Source organism: Pongo pygmaeus, chromosome 13 (assembly GCF_028885625.2).
Source record: "Pongo pygmaeus isolate AG05252 chromosome 13, NHGRI_mPonPyg2-v2.0_pri, whole genome shotgun sequence".
Classification (NCBI taxonomy): Eukaryota; Metazoa; Chordata; class Mammalia; order Primates; family Hominidae; genus Pongo; species Pongo pygmaeus.
In genome coordinates this window covers 103,088,540-103,112,696 of record NC_072386.2, presented here as the reverse complement: position 1 = coordinate 103,112,696, position 24,157 = coordinate 103,088,540, and the positions used below count along the sequence as shown (strand labels likewise).

The 24,157-nt window shown below is 36.9% G+C and overlaps 1 protein-coding gene across 3 annotated transcripts in view; it reads right to left on the bottom strand.

Moving 5' to 3' along the window:
• The window catches only part of KIAA1958 (KIAA1958 ortholog), a 175,480-nt gene that overhangs the window by 11,507 nt on the left and 139,816 nt on the right, over nucleotides 1-24,157 (bottom strand). For 2 of the 3 annotated variants that reach the window (XM_054500532.2, XM_054500529.2), the window contains one exon: nucleotides 8,093-8,265. In XM_054500532.2, the coding sequence (XP_054356507.1) occupies nucleotides 8,093-8,265 (173 nt within the window). Of the gene's footprint in view, nucleotides 1-2,775; nucleotides 4,469-8,092; nucleotides 8,266-24,157 lie in introns of those variants that run through there. The other variant, XM_063650293.1, reaches the window with a different exon arrangement.

Here is a 24,157-nt window from a genome sequence, read left to right as displayed (position 1 = left end):
AGCTAATTTTTATATTTTTAGTAGAGACGGGGTTTCACCATGTTGGCCAGGCTGGTCTTAACTCCCGATCTCAAGTGATCCGCCCACCTTGGCCTCCCAAAGTGCTGGAATTACAGGTGTGACCGCACCTGGCCTGCTTCTGTCTTATAGGTTCTTACTGCCTTAGTGCATAGTGTTGCCACGTGAGGAGGCCCAGTTAGACTGTGGGAATATGGGGACAAGTTGTTTCCCACCTAACATCCAAATGACTGCACCCATATGAGTACCCCAAGTGAGACTAGTAGGGGAGGTACTCAGCTGAGCTCAGTACAAAATGCTAACTCACTCATCAAATCATGAACAAATAAAATGGCTGTTGCTTTAGGTCCCTATATTTTTGAGTGGATTGTTATGGAGCCGTAGATGACCAGTACACACCCTATTTCTGTAACCTGACCTTTTGGTTCCCTTTGTACTCTATTTTCCAGCTTCATCGAACTTCTTGCCATAACTAGAAACCATAAGGCCTTTTCATGCTACTTCCTCTGCCAAGAATGCTTTTTTCTACTAACCTTCTCTATTTGGAAAAACTGTATTCATTCTTCCAGAATTAGCTCAAATTTTACTTTCTACATAACCTAAGCAAAGTTATTCTCTCATATGGGATCCCATGGCACTTAAATTAAATTTTTATTATGGTCCTTTCCGTGTTGTACATTCTCTTACCTAGTTTATGTCTATCTCTTGAAGTGGACTGAAAGCTCCCTGAAGACAAGAACTACATTTCATTTATGACTGGGTCTTTAACACATACCAGAAGTCCCGAAATACATGATTGGCACTATGTAACCATGGGTTAGGCAGGGCACGGTGGCTGATGCCTGTAATCCCAGGACTTTGGGAGACTAAGGTGGGTGGATTGCTTGAGTTGAGTTTGAGACCAGCCTGGGTAACATGGTGAAACCTCATCTCTCCAAAAATTACAAAAATTAGCCAGGCATGGTGGTGCCATCTGTAGTCCCAGCTACTCTCAGAAGGCTGAGGAGGGTGGATCACTTGAACCCCGGAGGTAGAAGTTGCAGTAAGCCAAGATCACACCACTGCACTCCTGCCTGGGTGACAGAGTGAGACCGTCTCAAAAGACAAAAACAAAAACAAAAACAAAAAAAACAATGGGTTAAACCAATGAATTAACCTAGTGTCAGGCGAACCAAGCTGACTTAAGATACAGAACATTTTTCTTAATTTCCACAGAATATTACAAGTTTCAAAGTAAAATCACAGCCAAAGCAATTCCTCGTGAAATGTCAAGTCACAACACTTATCTTGTTTGCATACAAGAAACAGTTCATTCTGGCCCGTGTTGTTTGCCTCCTTAGTTTTCTCTGACTCAGTTTTAGTTAGTGATTACCCCCCAGGTTACTAAGGTTTCAATCAATTATAAAGACATCGCAAGAAACCATTTTCCTTTAGTAACCATTCTGAATTGATTCACCATGTCAAGACTCACTATAGATGATAAAATTGGCTTCCTTGATGTAAAAATGACCAAAGAGAAGTCAAAGACTGGTCATAGGGCTGATGACACCAAGTGGGAAAGAATAAAATAAAAACTGGGCTGGGCACGGTGGCTCACGCCTGTAATCCCAGCACTTTGGGAGGCCAAGGCAGGTGGATCACTTGAGTCCAGGAGTTTGAAATCAGCCTGGGTAACATAGTGAGACCTGGTCTCTAAAAAAATTTAAAAATTAGCCAGGCATGGTGTTGCATGCCTGTAGTCTCAGCTACTCAGGAGGCTGAGGTGGGAGAATCACTTGAGCATATTTTTTATTTCTTCAAGTTCTTTTTGTTTCACATTCATTGATTTTAGACCTTCTGTGATAAGCATTTAAAGCTAAAAATTTTTTCTCTAGACATTATTTTAGCTACAACTCACAAATTCTGGTAAGTGGTGATTTAATTTTCATTCAGTTCAAGACATTTTATAACTTCCTTTGTGATTTCTTCTTGGTCCTTTGGTTATTAGTAATATGCTAACTTCCAAGTATTGGGTACATTCTAGTTAGCTATCTGTAATTAATTTATAATTTAATTTGGCCAGGCACAGTCATTCACACCTGTAATCCCAGCACTTTGGGAGGCCAAGGCGGGAGGATCACCTGAGGTCAGGAGTTCGAGACCAACCTGGCCAACATGGCGAAACCCTGTCTTTACTAAAAATACAAAAAATTAGCCAGATATGGTGGCAGGCACCTGTAATCCCAGCTACTTGGGAGGCTAAGGCATGAGAATCATTTGAACCTGGGAGGCACAGGTTGCAGTGAGCTGAGATTGTGCCACTGCACTCCAGCCTGGGAGATAGAGTGAGACTCTGTCTCAAAAAAAAAAATAAATAAAATAAATAAATAAATAAATATATATGTATATATTATATATGTATTTATTATATATGTATATATTATATATATATAATTTATATATATATAAAATTTAATTCTATTGTGGACAGAGAACATACTCTATATGATTTTAACCCTCTTAATTAAATTAATTGAGATTTGTTTTATGACCCACCATATTGGTCTAGTTTGGTGAATATTCCATGGCATTTGGAAAGAATTTGTATTCTGCACTTGGTTGGAGTGCTACATACATGTCAATTAGGTTAAGTCAGTTTGACAGCATTAAGTCCTTATCCCTACTGATTTTCAGTCTACTTGTTCTATAAATTATCAAGGGAGAAGTACTGAAATCTCCAATTGTGGATTTGCAATTTTTCCTTTAAGTTTTATCATCTTTTGCTTCATGTGCTTTTATGCTCTAAGTGTATACACATGATCTTCATGTCTTCTTTATGAATTGATGTTTTTATCATTATGAAATTTCCTTCTTCCTGTTAAAATTCCTTCTGTGGAATTCTACCTTGTGTGATATTAATAGCTACTTCAGGTTTCTTATGATTAATGCTTGCATAGTATATCTTTCTCTCATCACTTTACTTTTAACCTTTCTCAGTCTTTATATTTAAAGTCAGATGTGAATAGCACATAGTTGGTCCTTGCTTTTTTAAAAAATTCAGTCCTCACAGTATCTCTCTTTTCATTGGTAGATACAATTATCAAGATAGCTGGGTTTACAGCTACCATATCTTGCCATTTGTTTTTCATTTGTTCCATTGGTTCTTTGTTCCTTTTTTCCTCTTCTTTTCCATTGAATTTTTTTTTTTACAGTTCCACTTATTTCCACATTAGGATTATCCACTCTATCTCTGTGTTTTATATTTTAGTCTTGCTCTAAGATTTGCAATATCTATCTTTAACTTACCATAGTCTACTTTCAAATACTATACCACTCTGCATATATTGTTGGAACTTTACAACATACCCTTTCATTCATCCACTTATCCTTTTTGCTATTGCTGTAATGCATTTTTTCTCCATATATAAAATATAAACCTTGCAATATATTGTTATGAGAAAAACAAATTTTATATGCCATTTCAAGTACTTTCCATTCCTTTGTGAGATCCTTGTTTCTGTATGGTATAATTTTGCTTCTGCCTGGAGAGCTTCTTTTAATATATATTGTTGTGTAGGTCTTTTGGTGATGAATTCTCTCAGTTTTGGTTCATCTGAAAGGTCTTTATTTCACCTTTATTTTTATTTCCTCTGAATATAAAATTCTATGTTGACAGTTTTTCCTTCAGCTTTTTAAAGATGTTATTCTATTGTCTTCTGGTTTGCACAGTTTCTAATGAGAAGGTTCTTTTTTCTTTTTTTCTGTATCAATTTAATATTTCTATTATTCCATTTTTATCTTGTTATGGTTTTCATTTAAAAAGTCAGTGATCTTTGAAAGAAAATTTAAAAATTTTAAAAACTTACATATTTACCCATGTAGCTATCATTTCCAGTAATCTTCATTCCTTTGTTTAGATCCATATTTCCATGTGGTATCATTTTCCTTCTGGCTGAAGGACTTCCTTTAACATTTTTCTAAGTGTGAATCAGCTGATGATAAATTCCTTCATTTTTGAATGCCTGAAAAGTCTTTATTTGATCTTCATTCTTTAAAGCTGTTTTCACTGAGGATAGTGAAAGTATTTTCCTTTCAATAATTTAAAGAAATTGCCCCATTGCCTTTTCATTTTCGTTGTTTCTAATGAGAAATCTGTTGTCAACCCTATCTTTGTTCCTCTGTATATAATATGTCTTTTTTACCTGGCTGCTTTTTTCTCTTTATCATTGGTTTTAAGTAATTTGGTTACTTCCTCCTCCTCCTTTTCTCTTTTTCAGGGATTCCAATTACGTGTACATAAGGCTGCTTGAAATTGCCCCACATGTCAGTAATGCTCTGATTATTTTTTAAAATTTTCAGGTGGGGTATGGTGGCTCATGTCTGTAATTCCAGCACTTTGGGAGGCCAAGGCAGGAGAATAGCTTGAGCCCAGAAGTTTGAGATCAGTCTGGGCAACACAGAGAGACATCGTCTGTACAAAAAAAAAAAAAAAAATTAGCCAGGTGTGGTGGCTCATGCCTGTGGTCCTAGCTACTCAGGAGGCTGAGGTAGAAGGACCACTTGAGCTCAGGAGATTGAGGCTGCAGTGAACTATGACTGGACCATTGCACTTCAGCCTGGGTGACAGGGCAAGCCTCTGTCTCAAAATAAAAAAAAATTCTCTTTTCTTTCGGTGTTTCATTTTACATAGTTACTATTGTTATATATTCAAGTTCACATATTTTCTTCTCTAAAATATGTGTAAGCATTTATTTTTCATCACACATTGTAGTTTTATATCTATAAGTTCATTTTGAGTCCTTTTTATATTTTCCATGTCTCTACTTAAATTTTGAACTTATCAAATATAGTTACAATAACTGTTTTAATGTCCTTGTCTTCTAGTTATACAATCTAGTTAGTTCTGGCCTGGTTTTGGTGGATTAATCCTTTAAGGGATGTATTTTCTTGCTTTGTTGTATGTCTGATAATTTTTGTTTAGATGCTAGACATTGTGAATTTCATTTCTTGTGTTCTAGATATTGTTACATTACTATACATATTCTGAAACTTTGTTCTGGGACATGATTAAGTTACTTGAAAATGCTTTGATCCTTTTGGATCTTTGTGAGATCCTCATTTTGGATCAAAGCATTTTCAAGATTTCCTCGGTGGGATTACAGCAGTGCTCTGTCTAGGGCTAATTATTCCCCACACCTGATGCAAGTCCTTTCTGAGTACCCCATGAATCCTGAGGTTTTTCCAGTTTGGCTGGTGGGAACAGGTACAGTTTCCAATTCTGTGTTAGTGCCAAGTACTGTTCCCTCTAATCTCTTCAGGCAGTTCTTTGTCAGCCTCAGATAGCTTCCTCACACACATATGTTGATCAGTATTCAGCTGAGTATTTGAGGGAGATTATCTTCAGATCTCTTAGGTTATCTTGCTGTGCAGCTCTCCAGTTTTGAGTGCTCTGTCATGACAACTTCAGCCATGTTGGTCTCTCTGGACTCTCAGCTCCATTTCCTTAACTCAGCAAGTCTGCTAGGCTCTGACTGGATTCTCCCTCCCTGTACCACAAACCTACTATTAATTCTCTCAAGGCAGCAAGCTGGAGGAGTCACAGGTATTATTACCTTGTTTGCTGTCTCTCAGAAGTCACTGTCCTTAGCCTATTATACAGTGCCTTGAAAAACGTTGTTTTATATCTTTCATCTGTTTTATGGTTGTTCAAGAATAAGGTTGTTCAAGAATAAGGGTTTCATCTGTTTTATGGTTGTTCAAGAATAAGGTTCAAGAATAAGGGCTCTCCAAACTGGCTGAAGTGAAAGACTTAACTGATTTTTCTCCCATGTATGAGTCACATGTTCCCATGTCTAGTAATATTTGATTGGATACTAGAAATTGTGAAATTTACAATGCTGGATTCTGAGTTTTGTCATTTTTTTTCTCAATAAACAATGAAATTTCTTTCTAGTGAACTTGTATCCTCAGCCTTTCTAAACTGTGATCTCTGCCTCCCCTCAAATCAGTGAGATCGCCAAGCTCTGAACAGATTCCCCTCCCTTCACTGCAGTTCAGAAATTGCCTCCAGGCAGAAATCCCGAGATGACAGCGCTCCTCTCACTTGTTTCCTGTGCCTTAGGGATCACATTCTGAGCAGACCGTTCTGTCTAAAAAGAGTTGTTTCATATGTTGTGTCTGGTTTTCTAGGAGGGTAATTCTGGCTAGAAATGGAAATTTCAATTTGTTTTTAAATCTGCTAGATTACTGTGATTAGTATATTGTTGCTTATTTCTATACGTTTTTATTTTTATAAAAATTTCATACATAGTCTATAATCTGCTATCTAAAGGCCTTCGTGTCTAAATCTGTTGTTTGTTGTTTTTATTCATCCTCATGCATTGTGGTTTATTTCCTTCAGCAGCTGTTTTTTTTTTTTTTTTTTTTTTTTTTAACGAGCACAAATGTAGTTGCTCTGAATCTGCAAAAAAACCTGAGCACCTACATTTTGGATATTTTCCCTAAAAGAGTATTATGATATGACTTTGCCAGGAGCCAGGGTATGCTACCTACCTAGAACCGCTTTAGGATCCTTTCAGGTCCTCTTTTTCATCAAGGATTCATCAGCTCATCTTCCCTTTGTTAAATAATGTTATCAACATACGCTCTCAGACAGGACCCAGGACCCTGCCTTTCATATGTGCTTACTGGCCACTGCTTCCATTGCACTTTTTTTTTTTTTTTTTTTTTTTTTTTTTGGTTCCATGGATGTTTCCCTGTCTTCAAGTACAGTAGAAAGGTCCCTCACGCTATGTAGTGTACCATGGTGCCAGAAGTAGAAACCTGGGTTTCCTGTCCTATTTCATCTGTTGTTGATTCCCTAAGCACATCACTCAAACCTGGAGATCTCACTTGCCCTTGGGCTTCAACTATGACCTCTATTTGCAAGACTTTTCAATGTATACTTCCAGCTTTAACAGTTCCACCATGTTTTAAGTCCCACATTCCTAACTCTTTGTTGGCCATTTCCATCTGCACATCTGATTTAGACTCAATGCAGTCAAATCAAAATACAGTACCTTTATGTTCTATCTCCACATGTCCAAGATTATTTCCTTCGATTTACAAACCTCAAGCATTTCAAGTTGGATGAGTTTTTCAGTTTTCCTGTTTGTTTTTTAGAGGCAGCGTCTTGCTATGTTGCCCAGGCTGGAGTACAGTAGCTATTTACAGTCATGGTTGTAGCACACTGTAGCCCTGAACTCTTAGGCTCATGCAATCCTCCTGCCTTAGCCTCCTAAGTAAGTGGGACTGTTACAGGTGTGTGCCAGTACCCCTGGCTTTCAAGTTGGAAGAAATTTAAGAGCTCATTTTACAAATGGGGGAAATGGAGGACCAAAGACATTAATTAACTTTTTGCTCATCACTTCCAATTATTTCCCTAAAATACTACTTTCATTATGTTTTTTCTCTCTCAAACAACTTCAGTGGTTTCCCTTTTGTCTAATCCTTAGGATGCTTGCGGATTTTATGGTCAGAGTGTTTTCCCCACTACAATAGTCTCTTTCTCTGCCCCTGCAATAATCGTTTCAAATATAGTCTCTCCTTAGCAAAAACAAAAAAAGATATTTCAGTGATTTTCCAGTGTTCACAAGATTTTAGCCTGGCACTTAAGGGTTATCAGAATCTGGTTTTATTGTCCATGATACCAAGATATGAGGCCTCTGCTGTAGGCAAGTGAGTCTGCCTCCCCAAATTTTATTCTTCCTCACATCACTCAGCCTAGAAGGCTCCTGTCCTCATCTAATTCTACCGAAATCCTACCTTTCCTCAAAAAAAAAAAAAAAAAAAACACTTAAATATCAATTCTCTCTCCAGTTTTACCAAACTGAAATTAATTTATCCATCTGAACTTTTCAGGCATTTCCAATCTATAAATTCATAAAACACTTGTTAAATTCTGCTTTGTGTGTGGATTTTTTCTATTCTATGTTCTTCCAAAGTTTCCCCAGGCAGAAGGCCACCGTTCTGTGTTTCCTACAATGCTTAGCACAGTGCCTGGCATTTGGAAGCTCAGTGAAGTTGGCTGAAAGAAGTAAACTCAAGAGTCCCTTACCTTGGTGATGTCTGTGTGGTCTTTGAGCCCGTTGGTCATGCACCAATATCGCCACACATTCAAGGCGTACCGCGTGGCTTTGGTAGTATTTGGGCTTACTGCACTGGTACACAGATCATTCAAGTCATCATTAATATTAAATACAGGAAATTTGTTGAGCTTAGTGGAATAAGCTAGAAATAAAAACAATAAAAGCATTAAAATAATTTGCCATTCCCTTCTTTAGAGAATTACATCTTGGGATGATAAATAACAGAAAACTCTAAAAGACAATACTTTAAAACATGAAATGTCTATTAAAGTAGATGTATATCTATATCTATCTATATATATTAGAATAAGTAGGGAACAGTATTTATAGCATGGAATCAATGTAGTAAGCTTGCATTTAATCCCAACAATTTTGCCATATATACTAGCTTATGTACCAATGCAGGCATTCCAATAATAGAAATATAAAAATAAATGCTGAAAATCAAAGACTGTTCTATCTAAAATTTTTACTGAAAAAATAGCATTTCTATTAACAACAACAATCAAAAGGAAAGGAAGAAAGAGAAAGCAAATAAAAAATTATATACCCTTAGCACATGAAGACCTATCATTTATTTGTAATTTACTTTTTCATATGTGTTGCGTACCATCATGGGCAGCCTTGAATTAAATGGTGTTAGCATTTTTTTTTGTTTGTTTTTGAGATGAAGTTTCGTGCTTATCGCCCAGGCTGGAGTACAATGGCAGGATCTCGGCTCACTGCAACCTCCGCCTCCTGGGTTCAAGCGATTCTCCTGCCTCAGCCTCCCAAGTAGCTGGGATTATAGGCACCTGCCATCACGTCTGGCTAATTTTTTGTATTTTTAGTAGACGGGGTTTCACCATGTTGGCCAGGCTGGTCTCAAGCTCCTGACCTCAGGTGATCCACTCCCGTCAGCCTCCCAAAGGGCTGGGATTACAGGCACGAGCCACTGCACCCGGCTCTGTGTTAGCATTTTTTTTTTTAAAGTTTTGTTCACAAAATTGATAGAGAGAGGGGTTTAAATCCTGATTCCACAACCCATCAACTAGCTTTGAATCAGAAGGGAATGACAAGTGAGAGAAAAATTATAGGAAGGAGGGAAGAATATTTCAGAGGGGCTCACATCTCCTCAGATGAAAGGGAACATGGTTTAACTTGCCATAATTACTTCAGATAAAGACAGGTCTCAATATGTCCACTTTAAGTGTTGATTGCCAAAGGGATAACTAGCTCATAAACCTTAGCTGGCTTTTCTTAAGACCCTGTGATCTGCAAAAACCAGGCTTAATCTGTTCAAATTGTAAGTCAAGGTAGAGCATCTCAAAGTAAAAACACTTCATCTAATAGTTCTCACCCTCTCTGGACTATTGATGAATGTATTCAAACAAGGTGCTAACTGGCTAGGGCTGTGGGAAACAGCAAAGTGAAAAATTAAATGCAATGACCAAGCTGAACTGCAAATTGGGTTCATTTTACCTCCCTCACCTCACCTTTCACTGCTCCCTCTGAGCGTCTCCTCCATACCAAACTACCAGTCTCCTACCGTCCCCAGGATCTGTCTGCACCAGGACACCCACACTACACCTTCCCCATGCACTGCCTGACCAATCTTCACATGGTTGTTTTTTTTGTTTGTTTGTTTTGTTTTGAGATGGAGTCTTGCTCTGTTGCCCAGACTGGAGTGCAGTGGCACGATCCACCTCCCAGGTTCATGCGATTCTCCTGCCTCAGCCTCCCAAGTAGCTGCGACTCCAGGTGCCCACCACTACGCCCGGCTAATTTTTGTATTTTTAGTAGAAACGGGTTTTCGTCATATTGGCCAGGTTGGTCTCGAACTCCTGACCCCAGGTGATCTGCCCACCTCCACCTCCCAGAGTGCTGTGATTACAGGCGTGAGCCACCACGCCCAGCCTTCACATAGTCTTTGTGCCAATCAAAATACCCTCTTTTTTTTCAATTCGAAATCCACTTTTACATAACCTTTCCTCACACTCACCCAACTCCCTTATTCTCTTCTTCAGTCTATGCCTCACATTTGCTTTACTATTTTTTAGGAGTGTGTTCTCATTATGTCCAGAAGGTCTCTTCAATTGGTTTGCATGCCGCTTAGGACTATGTCTTTGCTCTTTCAATCTTGATCCTGCACAGAACTGTTGAACATACTCTGCTTTAACAAATGTTTACAGCAAGAGAGGAAGAAAACATGCTGGAAACTATCCAAAGCAACTGTGTCTTGTAGGTAGACTCCTCTCACCACCCCATCAACCTGGATAACTCCTATTACTTGTGGGACTTGCTTGATATTAATAAAAGTACTCTTGTATAAAATTTATTATTGTTATACCTAGCACTAATTGAATGCCTACTATATGCCAAGAGGTTTTACATAAATTGTCTATAATCCATAAGCAAGCTCTTTGTTATTCCTGTTTTCAAGGCAAGGAAACTCAGCCTCATACATGTAAGTAACTTCATATATTCACTCATCCAATATTTACCAAGGTACCCTCTCTGTGCCAGGCACTGGGCTGTTTAAATTATGGAGTCAGTAAGTGGAAGAGCCAGGATTTGAACCTGGGTCTCTGACTCCATGCTTGAGTCACTACAGTGAAGGAATTAGGTACTATAAAGATAAAATTCTCAGTAAAGAATGCAATTTAGATACTAGCTTGTGCTTATGAAAAAATACCTTGGTCCCCCAAATGTACTCAGAAGAAACTTCAATAAGAATAATTAAGTCTGCTTTGTTTAGATGACCACTATTGTTTCAAACATGATTAAGTTAATTATCACATTAAACAGCTAAATAATTTCTTTTTAAAATTTTCTTAAAATCACAGGACACAGACTATACATTGAAAAACGAAACCTAAATCCCAGTGCACAGTGAAACAAATAAAGAATACTTGTCTGCTTACATAGTGGGACAGAAATTATGTGAAAATGATTAAATGACATATATGGTTCGTTCATGATTATATTTATGGATTAAATTTCATTTACTTAATAAACTGCTTTCAAAATTTTGGAGGTAGGAGTTGTGTTATGCTGCTGAGGATATTTTTAAAAGACTATATTGGTGAAGAAACAAAGGTAGTAACTTATAACTGAGTACAGGAAAAACAGGGAACTACTAAATAAAGCTGTGAATGATTTTTTTCTGCCAGAGGACAGGACAAACCCCAAGCTTAAGGTGAGGAGGAACTGGGCGTGAGAGAAGGAAGGGACTATGAGGTTGTGGTAGTGTAGGCTGCGGATGCCCTTACATCATCTACCACCAGCTCAAGTGTTGGGAAGTACGGCTGCGTGAAGTGAGGGATATTTGCTGTGGAAGCCACCCTGAGGGGCCAGAGAAAGGAAAGGGAGCACTGCCTCAGGTAACTCTGGGCAGTCCCATTGGACATGGACAAGGGAAAAAGCAAAGCAGCTAAGAAAAGCAAAGAAATCCCTGAACGCTGCCATCTCTCAAATAACACCTTCCTAGTGTCTATCACTGGGACAGTTCCAGTTTCCCAGCTTGTTGCCAGCTCAGGCACCCTGAAGGGAAGCCTATTCATGAACACTTCTTCAGCCACTTATCATAGCTGCTTGAAGTCCACTTGCAGAACCCTGTGCTCAACCACGGCCTGCAGAAATGAGTCTATCCAAGTGTTATCAGACAGGAGCCTTTAGCAATAGCTAAGAAAATCCCTATCAATTACCATGAATGATCAATCTAGACCTGAATTTTAAAATGTGAGTATATAAGCATCACTTGGCAATGGGGACAACCAGTAGCATGACAGTCACCAAGCTACGCAAGCAGAGAAGCTAGTTTCACATTCCCTACTTGTCCCCCTGAAAGGAGACTTAATCCGGAAAACCAAAGACAAAAAATTAGACATTACAAATATATCATTAGAGATTTGAGAGGATAACATCCTTAAAATAAGAATAGTCTTTACTGGAAAAGGAAAAATAGGAAAACAAGAAAGATCCTGGAAATTTAAGATGATTGAAAAAATATATTTTAAAAACAACAGATGAGCTGAGTACTAGAATGAACATGGCTAAAGGCAAATTAGTGATCTAGAAGGACTCTTCCCTACAGGGCAGGCAAAGACATAAGAAGTTATGAGGGTGAAGTTAAGAGATATGAAAGACAGATCCAGGAGACTGAATATCTATCCTAAGAATTCAAAGGAAAAATGTATAAGGATGAAACAAATAATATAAGAAAAGTTCCATTAATCAAAGAAAGATTTGAAACTTTAGGATATTAAGGTTCATGAACTGTCAAATAGAAATACTGAAAGAAGACATACATGTAAACATATCTTGGTGAAATTTCCAAAGTCTAAGAACAAAGAAAAAACTCTAAAATCTTTTCTGGTAGGCAGAAAAAAAAAAAAAAAAAAGCCACCAAGAGGCACTAGAGCTGTCAACATAGTGAGAAGAATCAGATTTCTCATCTATAACACCAAATGGCTAAAAAAAAAAAAAAAAAAAAAGACATAGTCTCCTCAGAGTTGTGAGGGAAAAAGACTGTCAATGAAGAAATTTATTACCTACCTAAAGCAGCATTCAAATGCTAGAGCAAAATAAAGATATTTTCAATCATGAAAGAAGTAGCATCCAAGCACCCACCCTATCTTTAAAAAAATTAGTTACAGATATTTGCCGGCAAAATGAAAAATGGATAGAACAAAGGGGAAGATACAGGGTATAAGACATAGTGAGGAGCAAACATTTATTTTTAACATTCAGTAATGTGGCAATAAAGCTGAATACAATTGTTAAAGGACTGTATATTATATGTAAAATATATCTCATTGAAGGTTTTTTTTTTTAAAGAATTGTGAAATAGATGAAGCATAATGGAATGAAATCTTGAACCAAAAATCCAACACCTGCAATCTATCTAGCAAAAGTTAGAACAGGTTAACAAAAGAAATAAAGAACAAACAAAGAAGGCATGATGTAAGGAAAACTTAAATTCATGCACGTGGAGGACTTCCACTTAGGACTATGATGAAGTCGCTGGTATTATACTCTTCTTCCTGCTGAGAATCAACCTTGATAAAATTCACTGGAACACAATCAAAGGAACCAGAACTCAAGAAGCAAAAATTTCAGAAAGAAGGGAAATACATAGAGGTGATTCCTGCTCTGGTCACCATGTTTTTCTCTTAAGGCATTTGCAGAGCTGCAGTGCAGGACATAGAACCCAAACAGAAAGCAGCAGCCTGAAGTCTACAGTAATCTCAGTGGAACAGGTACATGAATATTCAAGTGCAGGGCTACCAAGCAGCCAGCCAGCGCTTGAGAGACTGAGATCCTGGAGGAAGGAAACCACAGAAAAAGAGTCAACACTCTGCATATAATTTTCCTTCCAGAAATTGCTGATCCTAAGCCACATATAGAGAAACGATGCAGAGAAGCCAAGCAGAAAGAAATCACCAAGAGGCAATTGCATGGCACTGAGGAGTCAAAAATTGTAATTCAGGTGGGGGCCTTCCAAAGAGGAGAGATGCCTTGGACAATCCAGCTTTCATTTGAAATCCAGGAAGGGCTTGACTGTAAGAGTTACAGAAACTGGGAATAGATCAGTCTTGACTGCATTAAAGTGATCCACCCACCTTACGTGCTGGCTAGCAGAAATTTAAATCTTTTCTTGAGGAAGATAACATCTTCAAAAGTTTTCATACACAATGGCCAGCATTCAATAACAAGTTAACAGGCACACCATAAAACAAGACCAAATGAATGAAAACTAAGAGAAAGATCAGGCAATACAAATAGGCCTACAGATAACATGGATTATTCAAGTTCTCTGACACAAAAATAATTTGAATATGTTAAAGAAAATAATGAAAAGACAGAGAATTTTACTAGAGCATTGGAATCTATTAACAAAACAGAAATTCTAGAATTCTTTCCTTTTTCTCTTCTTCTTCCTCTTCTTCCCTTTTCTTCCTGAACTATGCACTTTTAAAGTTGTTGGTAGGGCAGGATGAGGTAAGACATTTATACCACAGTATGTGTGTATTGAAGGAGATGCAATGGCCTCCAGTAAGGGCATGGAGGGCATCTACATAGGAGAATTGCCCAGTGAGGTGTATTAGAACTTCACTAGGGTGAGAAATATCTTACATTATATGGGGGCAATCTGGCAAGCAGTTACAAGGCTTGAGTCAAGAGAAAAAAGTGTCCATGGAGGAGCAGCCTGGTATGTGGTGCCATAATCTGAGCAGGTTAAGAAGGGCATCCATGCAGCAGGGGGAGGCATGGGGAGAGGCCCTGTGTGAAAAGTCAGGGCCTGACTGGGGTGAGTAGGCCTTCCATGCATGGGGGTGACCTGGCATAAGGTGTCATAGCCTAAGCAGCGTGAAGGCTTTCATGTAGGAGGGTGTCCTAGGATGAAATGTTAAAGGTTGAATGGAGTGAGGAAGGTGTCTCTGGTTGGGAGGATGGCCCAGTGCAGGGCATTATAGGTTGAGCAGATAAGGATGGCATCTGTGTGTATGTGGGTGGCAGAGCACAGGTGGATGTTGCAGTCTGAGTAGGCAAGGAAAGTCGAAGAAAGACTGAGGAACAGGATATAACTAAATGCAATACATGATTCTGATTAGATCCTTTTCCAATAAAAGACACTGTTAGGGCAACTGGCAAAACTTCAATAGGAATAGACGTTTAGAGGGAAAGAATGCATCAGGGTTAATTTCCTAATTTTGATGAGTATATTATGGTTATGCAAGAAAATGTCCTTATTTGTAGAAAAATCACAGGAAATCACTTGCAGGTGTTGCTACATCAGGCTGGCAACTTAATTTCAAAATTGGTTGAGAAAAAAATGTTCTCTGTAATACACTTGCAACTTTTTGGAGTTTAAGATTGTTTCAAACTTTAAAAATTATTATAAAGGCAATAATGAATTGAGAATTCAATAGATGGGTAACAAGCAGGTTTAACACATATAACAGATGGTTTGTGAACTGAAAGGTCAATAGAAAACAATCAAATTGAAGCAGAGAGAGAAAAGAATATAGAGAACACAGAAAAGAATATAGAGAAAATAGCAAAATAGACATTTGGGACATAGTGAAATATCCAACACACTTGTAATTAAGAGTCCCAGAAAGAGAAGAGAGAATGGGGAAGTAGCAATATTTTAAAAATATTGGGTGAGAATTTTCCAAAATAAAATACCTCAGTCTACAGATTCCAGAAGCTTTCCTAACCAAGCAAAATAAATACAAGGAAAACTAAATGTAGGCACATAGAATAACAATGCTGACAATCTAAGTCAAAGACAAAATTTTCTTTTTCTTTTCTTTCTTTTTTAGAGATAGGGTCTCACTCTGTCACCCAGGCTGGAGTGCAGTGGTGTTATCACTCATTGCAGCCTCGTGCTCCTGGGTTCAAGAGATCTTCCTGCCTCAGCTTCCTGAGTAGCTAGGACTACCCGCATGCACCACAACACCTGGCTAATTTTTAAATTTTTTGTAGTGACAGGGGTCTCACTATGTTGCCCAGGGAGGTCTCAATTTCTGGCTTCAACTGATTTGCCTGCCTCAGCCTACCAAAATCCTGACATTATAGGTGTGATCCACTGTGCCCAGCCTTTTTTATTTTTTTCAACTTCCCACATAACACCACATTAAGAGACAATTTTATTTTTTGTTTATCTATTTTTTTGAGATGCAGTCTCTTGCTGTTGCCCAGGCTGGAGTGCAGTGGCACGATCTCTGCTCACTGCAAACTCTGCCTCTTGGGTTCAAGCGATTCTCCTGCCTCAGCCTCCCAAGTAGCTGGAATCACAGGCACGCAGCACCATGCCTGGCTAATTTTTGTGTTTTTATTAGAGACGGGGTTTCGCCATGTTGGCCAGGCTGGTCTTGAACTTCTGACCTCAGGTGATCCACCCTCCTCGGCCTCCCAAAGGGTTGGGATTACAGGCGTGAGCCACCGCGCCTGGCCCAGCATAAGAGAAAGTTTAAAAAGAAACTGGAAAAAAAGGACAAATTACCTTATACAGCACAACATCAGACTGACTGATTTTTCAACTGAAATGATGGAAGCCAGAAAACAGATGATATCTTTAGTATGCTAAAATAAAATTACTACAAGTCTAAAATTTATACTAAGCAAAGCATCCTTCAAAAATAAAGGTAAGGCCAGGTGCAGTGGCTCACGCCTGTAATCCCAGCACTTTGGGAGGCCGAGGTGGGCAGATCACGAGGTTTGGAGTTTGAGACCAGCCTGGCCAACATGGTGAACACCTATCTCTACTAAAAATACAAAAAGTAGCCGGGCATGTTCACGGACACCTGTAATCCCAGTACTCAGGAGGCTGAGGCAGGAGAGTCGCTTGAAACTGGAGGAGGTTGCAGTGAGCTGAGATCGTGCCACTTCACTCCAGCCTGGGCAAAAGAGCGAAACTCCATCTAAAACAATAACATAAAATAAAAATAAAAAATAAAAATAAAGGCAAAATGCAGCTGCAGTCACACAAAATAATGAGCAAATTCATTGTTAGCAGTCAAGTGATAAAAAATAAACACAGATGTTCAGGCAAAAGGAAAAAAGATGGCAGCAAGTTAATGAGAAAAGAATGAAAAATACTGGAAAGTGTGAATATGTAGGTGATTCTCAACGAATAAGCTGTTTAAAACAATACTAGTGACGTCTTGTGGAGTTTTAAATATACATAGAATATTATAATAACACAAATAAGGGTAACTGAAGCTAGTTTTGAAAAGTTCTTGCATTGTCCAAAAAATGATGAAAACACAAAATTAAAGTAGATCTTAATAATGCAAGAGTGCATGTTTACATCTGTATGGTAACACTATAAGAAGAATAAAATAATGTATAACTTATAAGTTGACAGAGGAGGAAATGGGATAAAAAAGACTTGCTTAATCAAAAACAAGGCATAAAGAACAGATGGGACTAAAAAAATGTAAGATGATAGATCTAAACATAAATATATCCATTATCATAGATATTCCAATTAAAAGATAAATGTTGTCAGGCTGGGCAAAGGAACAATATTCAGCTATATTCTCCTGGGGGAAAAATATACCTTACATATAAGAACAAATAGAACATAAAGATTCAAAGCGAAAGGTTGAAAAAAGTTATACCATAGGAACAATAAGCAAATGAAAGCTGGTATACCTATATACTAACAGACAAAACAGACTAAGACAAGAAGTATTACTAGAAATAAAGAGGGAGGTTTTAAAATTCAACAGGAAGGTATATATAACAATCCTAGATTTTCGTATGAATCTGATAACGCGTATAGAAATATAGAAAGCAAAAATTGAAAGAATTAATGAGAAATAGGCAAATCTATGATAAGAGATTTTAACACATCTTTTCCCACAACTGACAAAACAGTGAGCAAAACAATAGTATAGATATAGATGTGAACAATGCAAATATCAAACTGGACTTAATTGATACATAAAGAAGAACAACACACACAACTTCAGAATACACATTTCTTCAAGTTTGTATGTCACCTTTACCAACATAGAAATGCTGGGACATAAAGCAAGTCTCAACATTTCAAAGGATTAAATAATTCAGAATATGATCTCTAATATAAGTAGAATAAAATGGAAATCAATTACAAGAAGATAATTTGACAAGCAATTATATACTCCTAAATAATAATATGAGTATATTATTTAATATAATACAAAAATATATATAATATATGTATAGTATATATATAAAATAAACAATTCTTTCTGGTAAAAGAAAAAAAAATGAGAATTAGAAAATATTTCCAACTGAATGATAATGACAATACATGTCAAAGTTGTGGAATGCAGTTATTGCCTAAACAGAAAATAATACAATTTAGTGCATAGACTACAAAAGAAGAAAAGGTGAGTATCAACTGTACCAAGAAATTTAGAAGAACAACAAATCTATCCAAAAAAGTAGAAGGAAGGCAACACTACAATTAAGAACATAAATCAATAAAATGGGAAAGAAATTTATAATAAAAAGTAATGTAAGAGGTGGATTTGAAAAGACTAATAAACTAGCAAGAAGAAGAGAGAAGGCACAAACTATTGCACCAGAAATGAAAAACATGTTAATTATCACTATAGATCCTGCAAATAGTAAAAAGACAGTAAAAAGATACTATGAACAACTTGATTATGTCAATCAATTTGAAAATTTGGATAAAAGGGACAAATATCTAGAAAAGCCACAACTCACCAAAACTGAATAAGAAAGAAAGCTTGAATAGTCTTATACCCATTAGAGAAATGGATGCCAGATGTGGTGGCTCACACCTGTAATCCCAACAGTTTGGGAGGCCGAGGTGGGTGGATAACTTGAGCTGAGGAGTTTGAGACCAGTGTGGGTGACATGGCAAAACTCCATCGCTACAAAACATACAAAAAAATTAGGCAGGTGTGGTGGCATGCACCTCTGGTCTCAGCTACTTGGGAGGCTGAGGTGAGAGGATGGCTTGAACCTGGGAGGCAGAGGTTGTAGTGAACCGAGATTGCACCACTGCACTCCAGCCTCGGTGACAAAGCCAGACCCTGTCTCAAAAAAAAAAAAAAAAAAAAAAAAAAAAATATATATATATATATATATATATATATATATATATATATATATATATAAATACACACACACACACACACACACAATAAAGAATCTCAAAATAAAACTTCAGGTTCAGATGGGTTTCACCAGTAAATTCTTCCAACTGCCAAACTCTGCTAGTGAACAGAAAAAGAGGGAACACTCACTTCTTTTACAGGACTGCATAACTTTTATACAAAAATAAGCCAAGAACAATACAGTAAAAGAAAATTATAGGCCAACTGAGCTCATAAACACAAACACAAACATCTTCAACACACTATGAGAAAACGGAATCCCTACCTCACATCATAAACAAAAAAACAATTCCAAATGGATCATGACTTAAATGTGACTGATAAAACAATAAAGGAAGGAAGGAAACACAGGAGACCAGCTTTATGACCATGGGATAATTATGCACTTTTAAACAGGACATCAAAATCACTACCCCTAAAGTAAAAGATTGATCAAAATCACTATCCCAAAAGTAAAAGGTGGATAAATCGAATTCCACTAAAATGAAAAACAGACATTTATCACAATGCAGCATTAAGAGGTGAAAAGGCAAGCCACACAGTGGCAGAAGATGTTGTGGTACATTTATCTGAAAAATCATTTAGAAGGACAAACCCCCATGACACAAGTTTACCTATGTAACAAACCTGCCCATGTACCCTCGAACTTAAAAGTTTTTTAAAAAGGAAAAAAATCATTTAGAAGGGAGATAGTCCAATTGAAAATGGACAAAACAGCCAGGCGCGGTGGCTCATGCCTGTAATCCCAGCACTTTGGGAGGCCAAGGCTGGTAGATCACTTGAGGTCAGGAGTTCAAGACCAGCCTGGCTAATATGGTGAAACCCTGTCTCTACTAAAAATACAAAAAAAATTAGCCGGGCATGTGGTGTGCGCCTGTAATCCCAGCTACTCGGGAGGTTGAGGCAGAAGAATCGCTTGAACCCAGGAGGTGGAGGTTGCAGGGAGCCAAGATTGCACCACTGCACTCCAGCTTGGGCAACAAGAGCAAAACTCCATCTCAAAAAAAAAACAAGGACAAAATTTAAACGGGCCTTGCATAGAAATATTAATATTCCAGGAAATATAAAATACACTCACTGAAATGTCTAAAATGGAAAACGAAGTCTGCAAATATCAAGTGATAGTGAAGATATGGAGCAACAGGAACACTCTTGCTAAGTTGGTACAAGCGTCGATTTGTGCAACCACTTTGGACACTAATATAGACAGTATCTACTAAAGTTGAACACACACCAATTCTATGACTCAGTAATCCTACACCTAAATATATACCCAACAGAAATGTGTACATATCATGAATGTATGAGTGTTCCTAAAAGCATAATAGTACAACAAATAATAAATGGCCTCAAACTGGAAATAACCCTAGGACCCCATAAACAATGGTATGCATATAAAATTATAAAATATCTATACAATGAATTATTATACAATAGTGACAAGGCGTGGACTACTGGAGTGAACTGTATACAAAAGCATGGAAGAATCCCACAAACATAATGTTAAGCAAAAGAAGCCAGACACGGAAGAGTATATTGAAAGGGTTCATTTATGTAATTAAAAACCCGATAAAATGACTCTATGGTGAAGTCAGTGATTACCTTAGGGCGGTAAGGGAGGGCACATGAGGGAAGCCCCTGGGGTTCGGGTAATATTCTATGTCTCCCTCCAGGTGGTGGTTACAGCAATATATTAGCGTCACAAAAATTAATCAAGCTATATTTCAGTAAGTATAATAAGTACTTCAATAAGTATTGTATAATTCAATAAGAAAACATTTAAAAATCCTTAAAAATTCCTTTAAAAATGTATATGCAAACCTAATAAATTAAGAGTTATACCATGAACCTAGATGGGAAGACTCAATATTATAAAGATATTTAATTTCTTCAAGTAATCTTTAAGTAAATGTAATTCTAATTAAAATCCCCCCTTTTCTGTTGTTACTTGTTAGGGTGTTTCTAAAGTTTAAGAAAGTAACTATGTAAGAAAAGGCAGGCAATTTCAAATATAATTGGGAGGACTTGCCCTAAAAAAAAAAATGTATCATAACACCACTATAATTTAAATTGTAAATTACTATTTGTAAGTTAGTATTTGTAAGAAATAGACAAATAGATCATTGCTACAGAAGAGAATCCAGAAAAGGTCTGCAAGTATGCAAACTGAGGGTATAATAAAGACTAATTCAAATTGTTGGGAAAAGATGGATTCTTCAATAAAGGTATAATTGGTAGAGCTGGAAAAGCAAAAACAAAAGCAAATTTAGGTACCTGTTTCATAACACACACACAAAATCCACATATCTAAATCGCTCTTTTTTTTTAAAAAAAAAACAAAACAAAACTGTTTCCTTAAAGAAGACAGATTTTCATGATTTTGGTACTGAGGAAAGAAAGGCTTTCGCAGCACAACACAACCCAGAAGGTATAAAATATAGATGAGTAGATGTGAAAAAATTTGGAAAATCCTGCACTGAACAAATTTTAAAAGACAATAAACATAACTGGAGAAAATACTTATAAAACATAAACCAAGGACATATGAAAAGCTCCTACAAACCAACAGGAAAAATAACTTGCTAGCAAAAGGGCCCAGGATATGACAGGCAATTATTCACAGAACAAATACAAATAACAAAATGCATTAAAAAATAGGCATTATAATTAAAATGAGATATATTTCATTTGCCAGATTATCAAAAATACAAAAAGGTCCACATCTAAATGTTGGCCAGGCTGCTGGGAGCTTGCATTCTCAGCCAATACTGAATGATGTCTACATCAGTACAACTTTTCGGTGGGTAATTTTGACTAAATGCAGAAATATACAAGTGTGCAAAGATAAATGAACAAAGATGATCACCAAAACCCATTAGGAGATGAATGATTAAATAATTGTGCATATATATATATATTTACATGCGGTCATTAAAAATGTGTTACCCTTCTACATGCTAACATGAAAACAGTTCCACAATATATTAATTTAAAAAGAAAAATTCACTCTAGGACAATATGCATAGCAACATTCCAACTTTTATATAAAAAATAAAATGATTTATAATTACATAGAAAAAATTTGGAAGGAGACACATCACATTGGTTAGTCATTAGCTCCATGGGACTTTAAGTTTTGTAATATGAACATATTATATTTGCAAGTTATAAAAATCAATAGGACTTTGGAAATGTATATATAAGAAAAATAAATAAAATGTTCTTTTTATTTTACCCAGGAATTCCTCTTTTAGAAATGTATCCTAAGGATTTAATCAGAGAAGTATGCAAAAATGTATCCTCAAGGATGTTCTTTAAGGCAAAGTTATAAAAGCAAAAAACTGGAAACAAATCCAATCTAACAACAGCATTATAAAATAGATTTTGGCACATCTGCGCAATGGAAAAATGTGTAGCTACATAAAAATCTACTTTCAAAAACTAAAGATCTTTTATAAACATACAAAATGGTAAATATAACTAGATTAGTTTTTGAAGTACATTTTTGTAAGGAAGCAGTCCAAAATAAAACATCAAAATGTTAAAAGTTCTTATCTATAGTTAATAAGAGTCCTGTGATTTTTATTTCTGACTTGACATTACTATTTACCAATTATTAATAATAAATGTCTACTTACTGCCTTAGCATTTTTAAAGCATTATAAATCTTAACAAAGCAAATGGTGGTTTTACTTCCTTTTCTTTTTTTTTTCTTTGAGACAGGCTCTTGCTCTGTTCCCCAGGCTGGAGTGCAGTGGCGTGATCACGGCTTGCTGCATCCCCTATCTCCTTTCCTGGGCTCAAACAATCCTCTTGCCTGAGCCTCTCTAGCATCTGGGACCACAGGTGCACACCACCACACTAGACTAATTTTAAAATTTTTGTAGAGATGGGGTCTCACTATGCTGCCTGCCTAGGCTGGTCTTGAACCCCTGGGCTCAAGTGATCCTACTGCCTTGGCCTCCCAAAGTGCCGGGACTGCAGGTATGAGCCACCACACCTGGCCTTCCATTTTTTTTATTCGATGGTTCAGTCTAAACATGTTTGCCATCAAATTCAGTGTTTGCTTTTAAAATTATCTTTTGAGATGATATACCACCAACATCAAGCGTTTTATACATATTAGCCATTTTAGTCACATCAAATCCTCTTCAAAAAGATATGAATAAATTGAAAATAAATAAGACTTTTAAAAAGGAAAACATTATTTGATTTGTAGTTATTACTCAACTTGAATTCTAATATTCTTTCCCTAGCAAGGAAATAAACTTTGTCACATTTTAAGTGTAAAACTTGTAAGCACACTTGAAGATGAGTTCCTCGTTTAAATACTATGAAAATATAAAGGTGTAACTACCTGTAATTTTATATACTCTATCATCATACAAAAATACAGTCATTGTTTCTATTTGGAATATTCAACTGTGAGTAAAGACTGGTGGACTATCCAGCCATGAAAGAAAAACATTTGCATTTCTGCAAAGTAATTTTATATGACATACGTTGTATATTTTCAGATGTTTTAACATGTTTTTTCATTATTAAATGATTTTAGTGACACAAAAAATGTGTCTGAAGTTAACCAACTTAATAATTTTGGAGAACCATTCCTATTTGGCTCAAAGAACACTGTAATATGTGCTAAAGGTAATAAATGGTACATGGAGAATTATATCTGACTAAAATGATTCTCCTAAAAATAAGTAATTTTAGAACATGGCATCTCCTTAGCTTGGTATAATTTTAAAAAATTTTAAATTATTTTTTAAAATAGAAACTCTCCCTTTGTTGCCCAGGCTGGTCTCAAAACTCCCGGCTTCAAGCGATCCTCCTGCCTTGGCCTTCCAAAGTGCTGGAATTACAGGCATTTGCCACTGTGCCTGGCCACAGCTTAGTATAATTTTGCACCTATTTAAGAAGTGTCTGACAAGGGGATTACTGGAGGTAAAGAAAAATGGCCAACAGAGCTCCACACAAAAACAAGTGAGTTAATTGTTTGCAGCAGGGCTTTCTTTTCTATTAACAGGATTTTCAGGCTTGGGGCTCCAGGAAGCGTACGATTAATTCAACTGTAGATCCTTTACTAAAGGATTGTTGCTACCCTATGATCTGTGTTGGCACAGTCACATGCGCAATGCTTCCCCTTCCAGGGCTTCCCCCCAACTTCAGTGGTTAGAAACACTGCACATGGGCTGCTTGGCTCAATCTGCATTGACTGTATATCCTGAGGCCAGTGCACAATGTCCAGGTCAACAACATGTTTTTCAAAATGTGGTTTAACTTGTTTGTTGTAGCTACAAAAATCAGCCAACTTTGCAGAAGACAATTTATTAAATGAATGAAGACTGGTCATCATGCCCAAATACAGACAAAACACTGTGACTCAAGCATGCTCTCATTATAGAGACA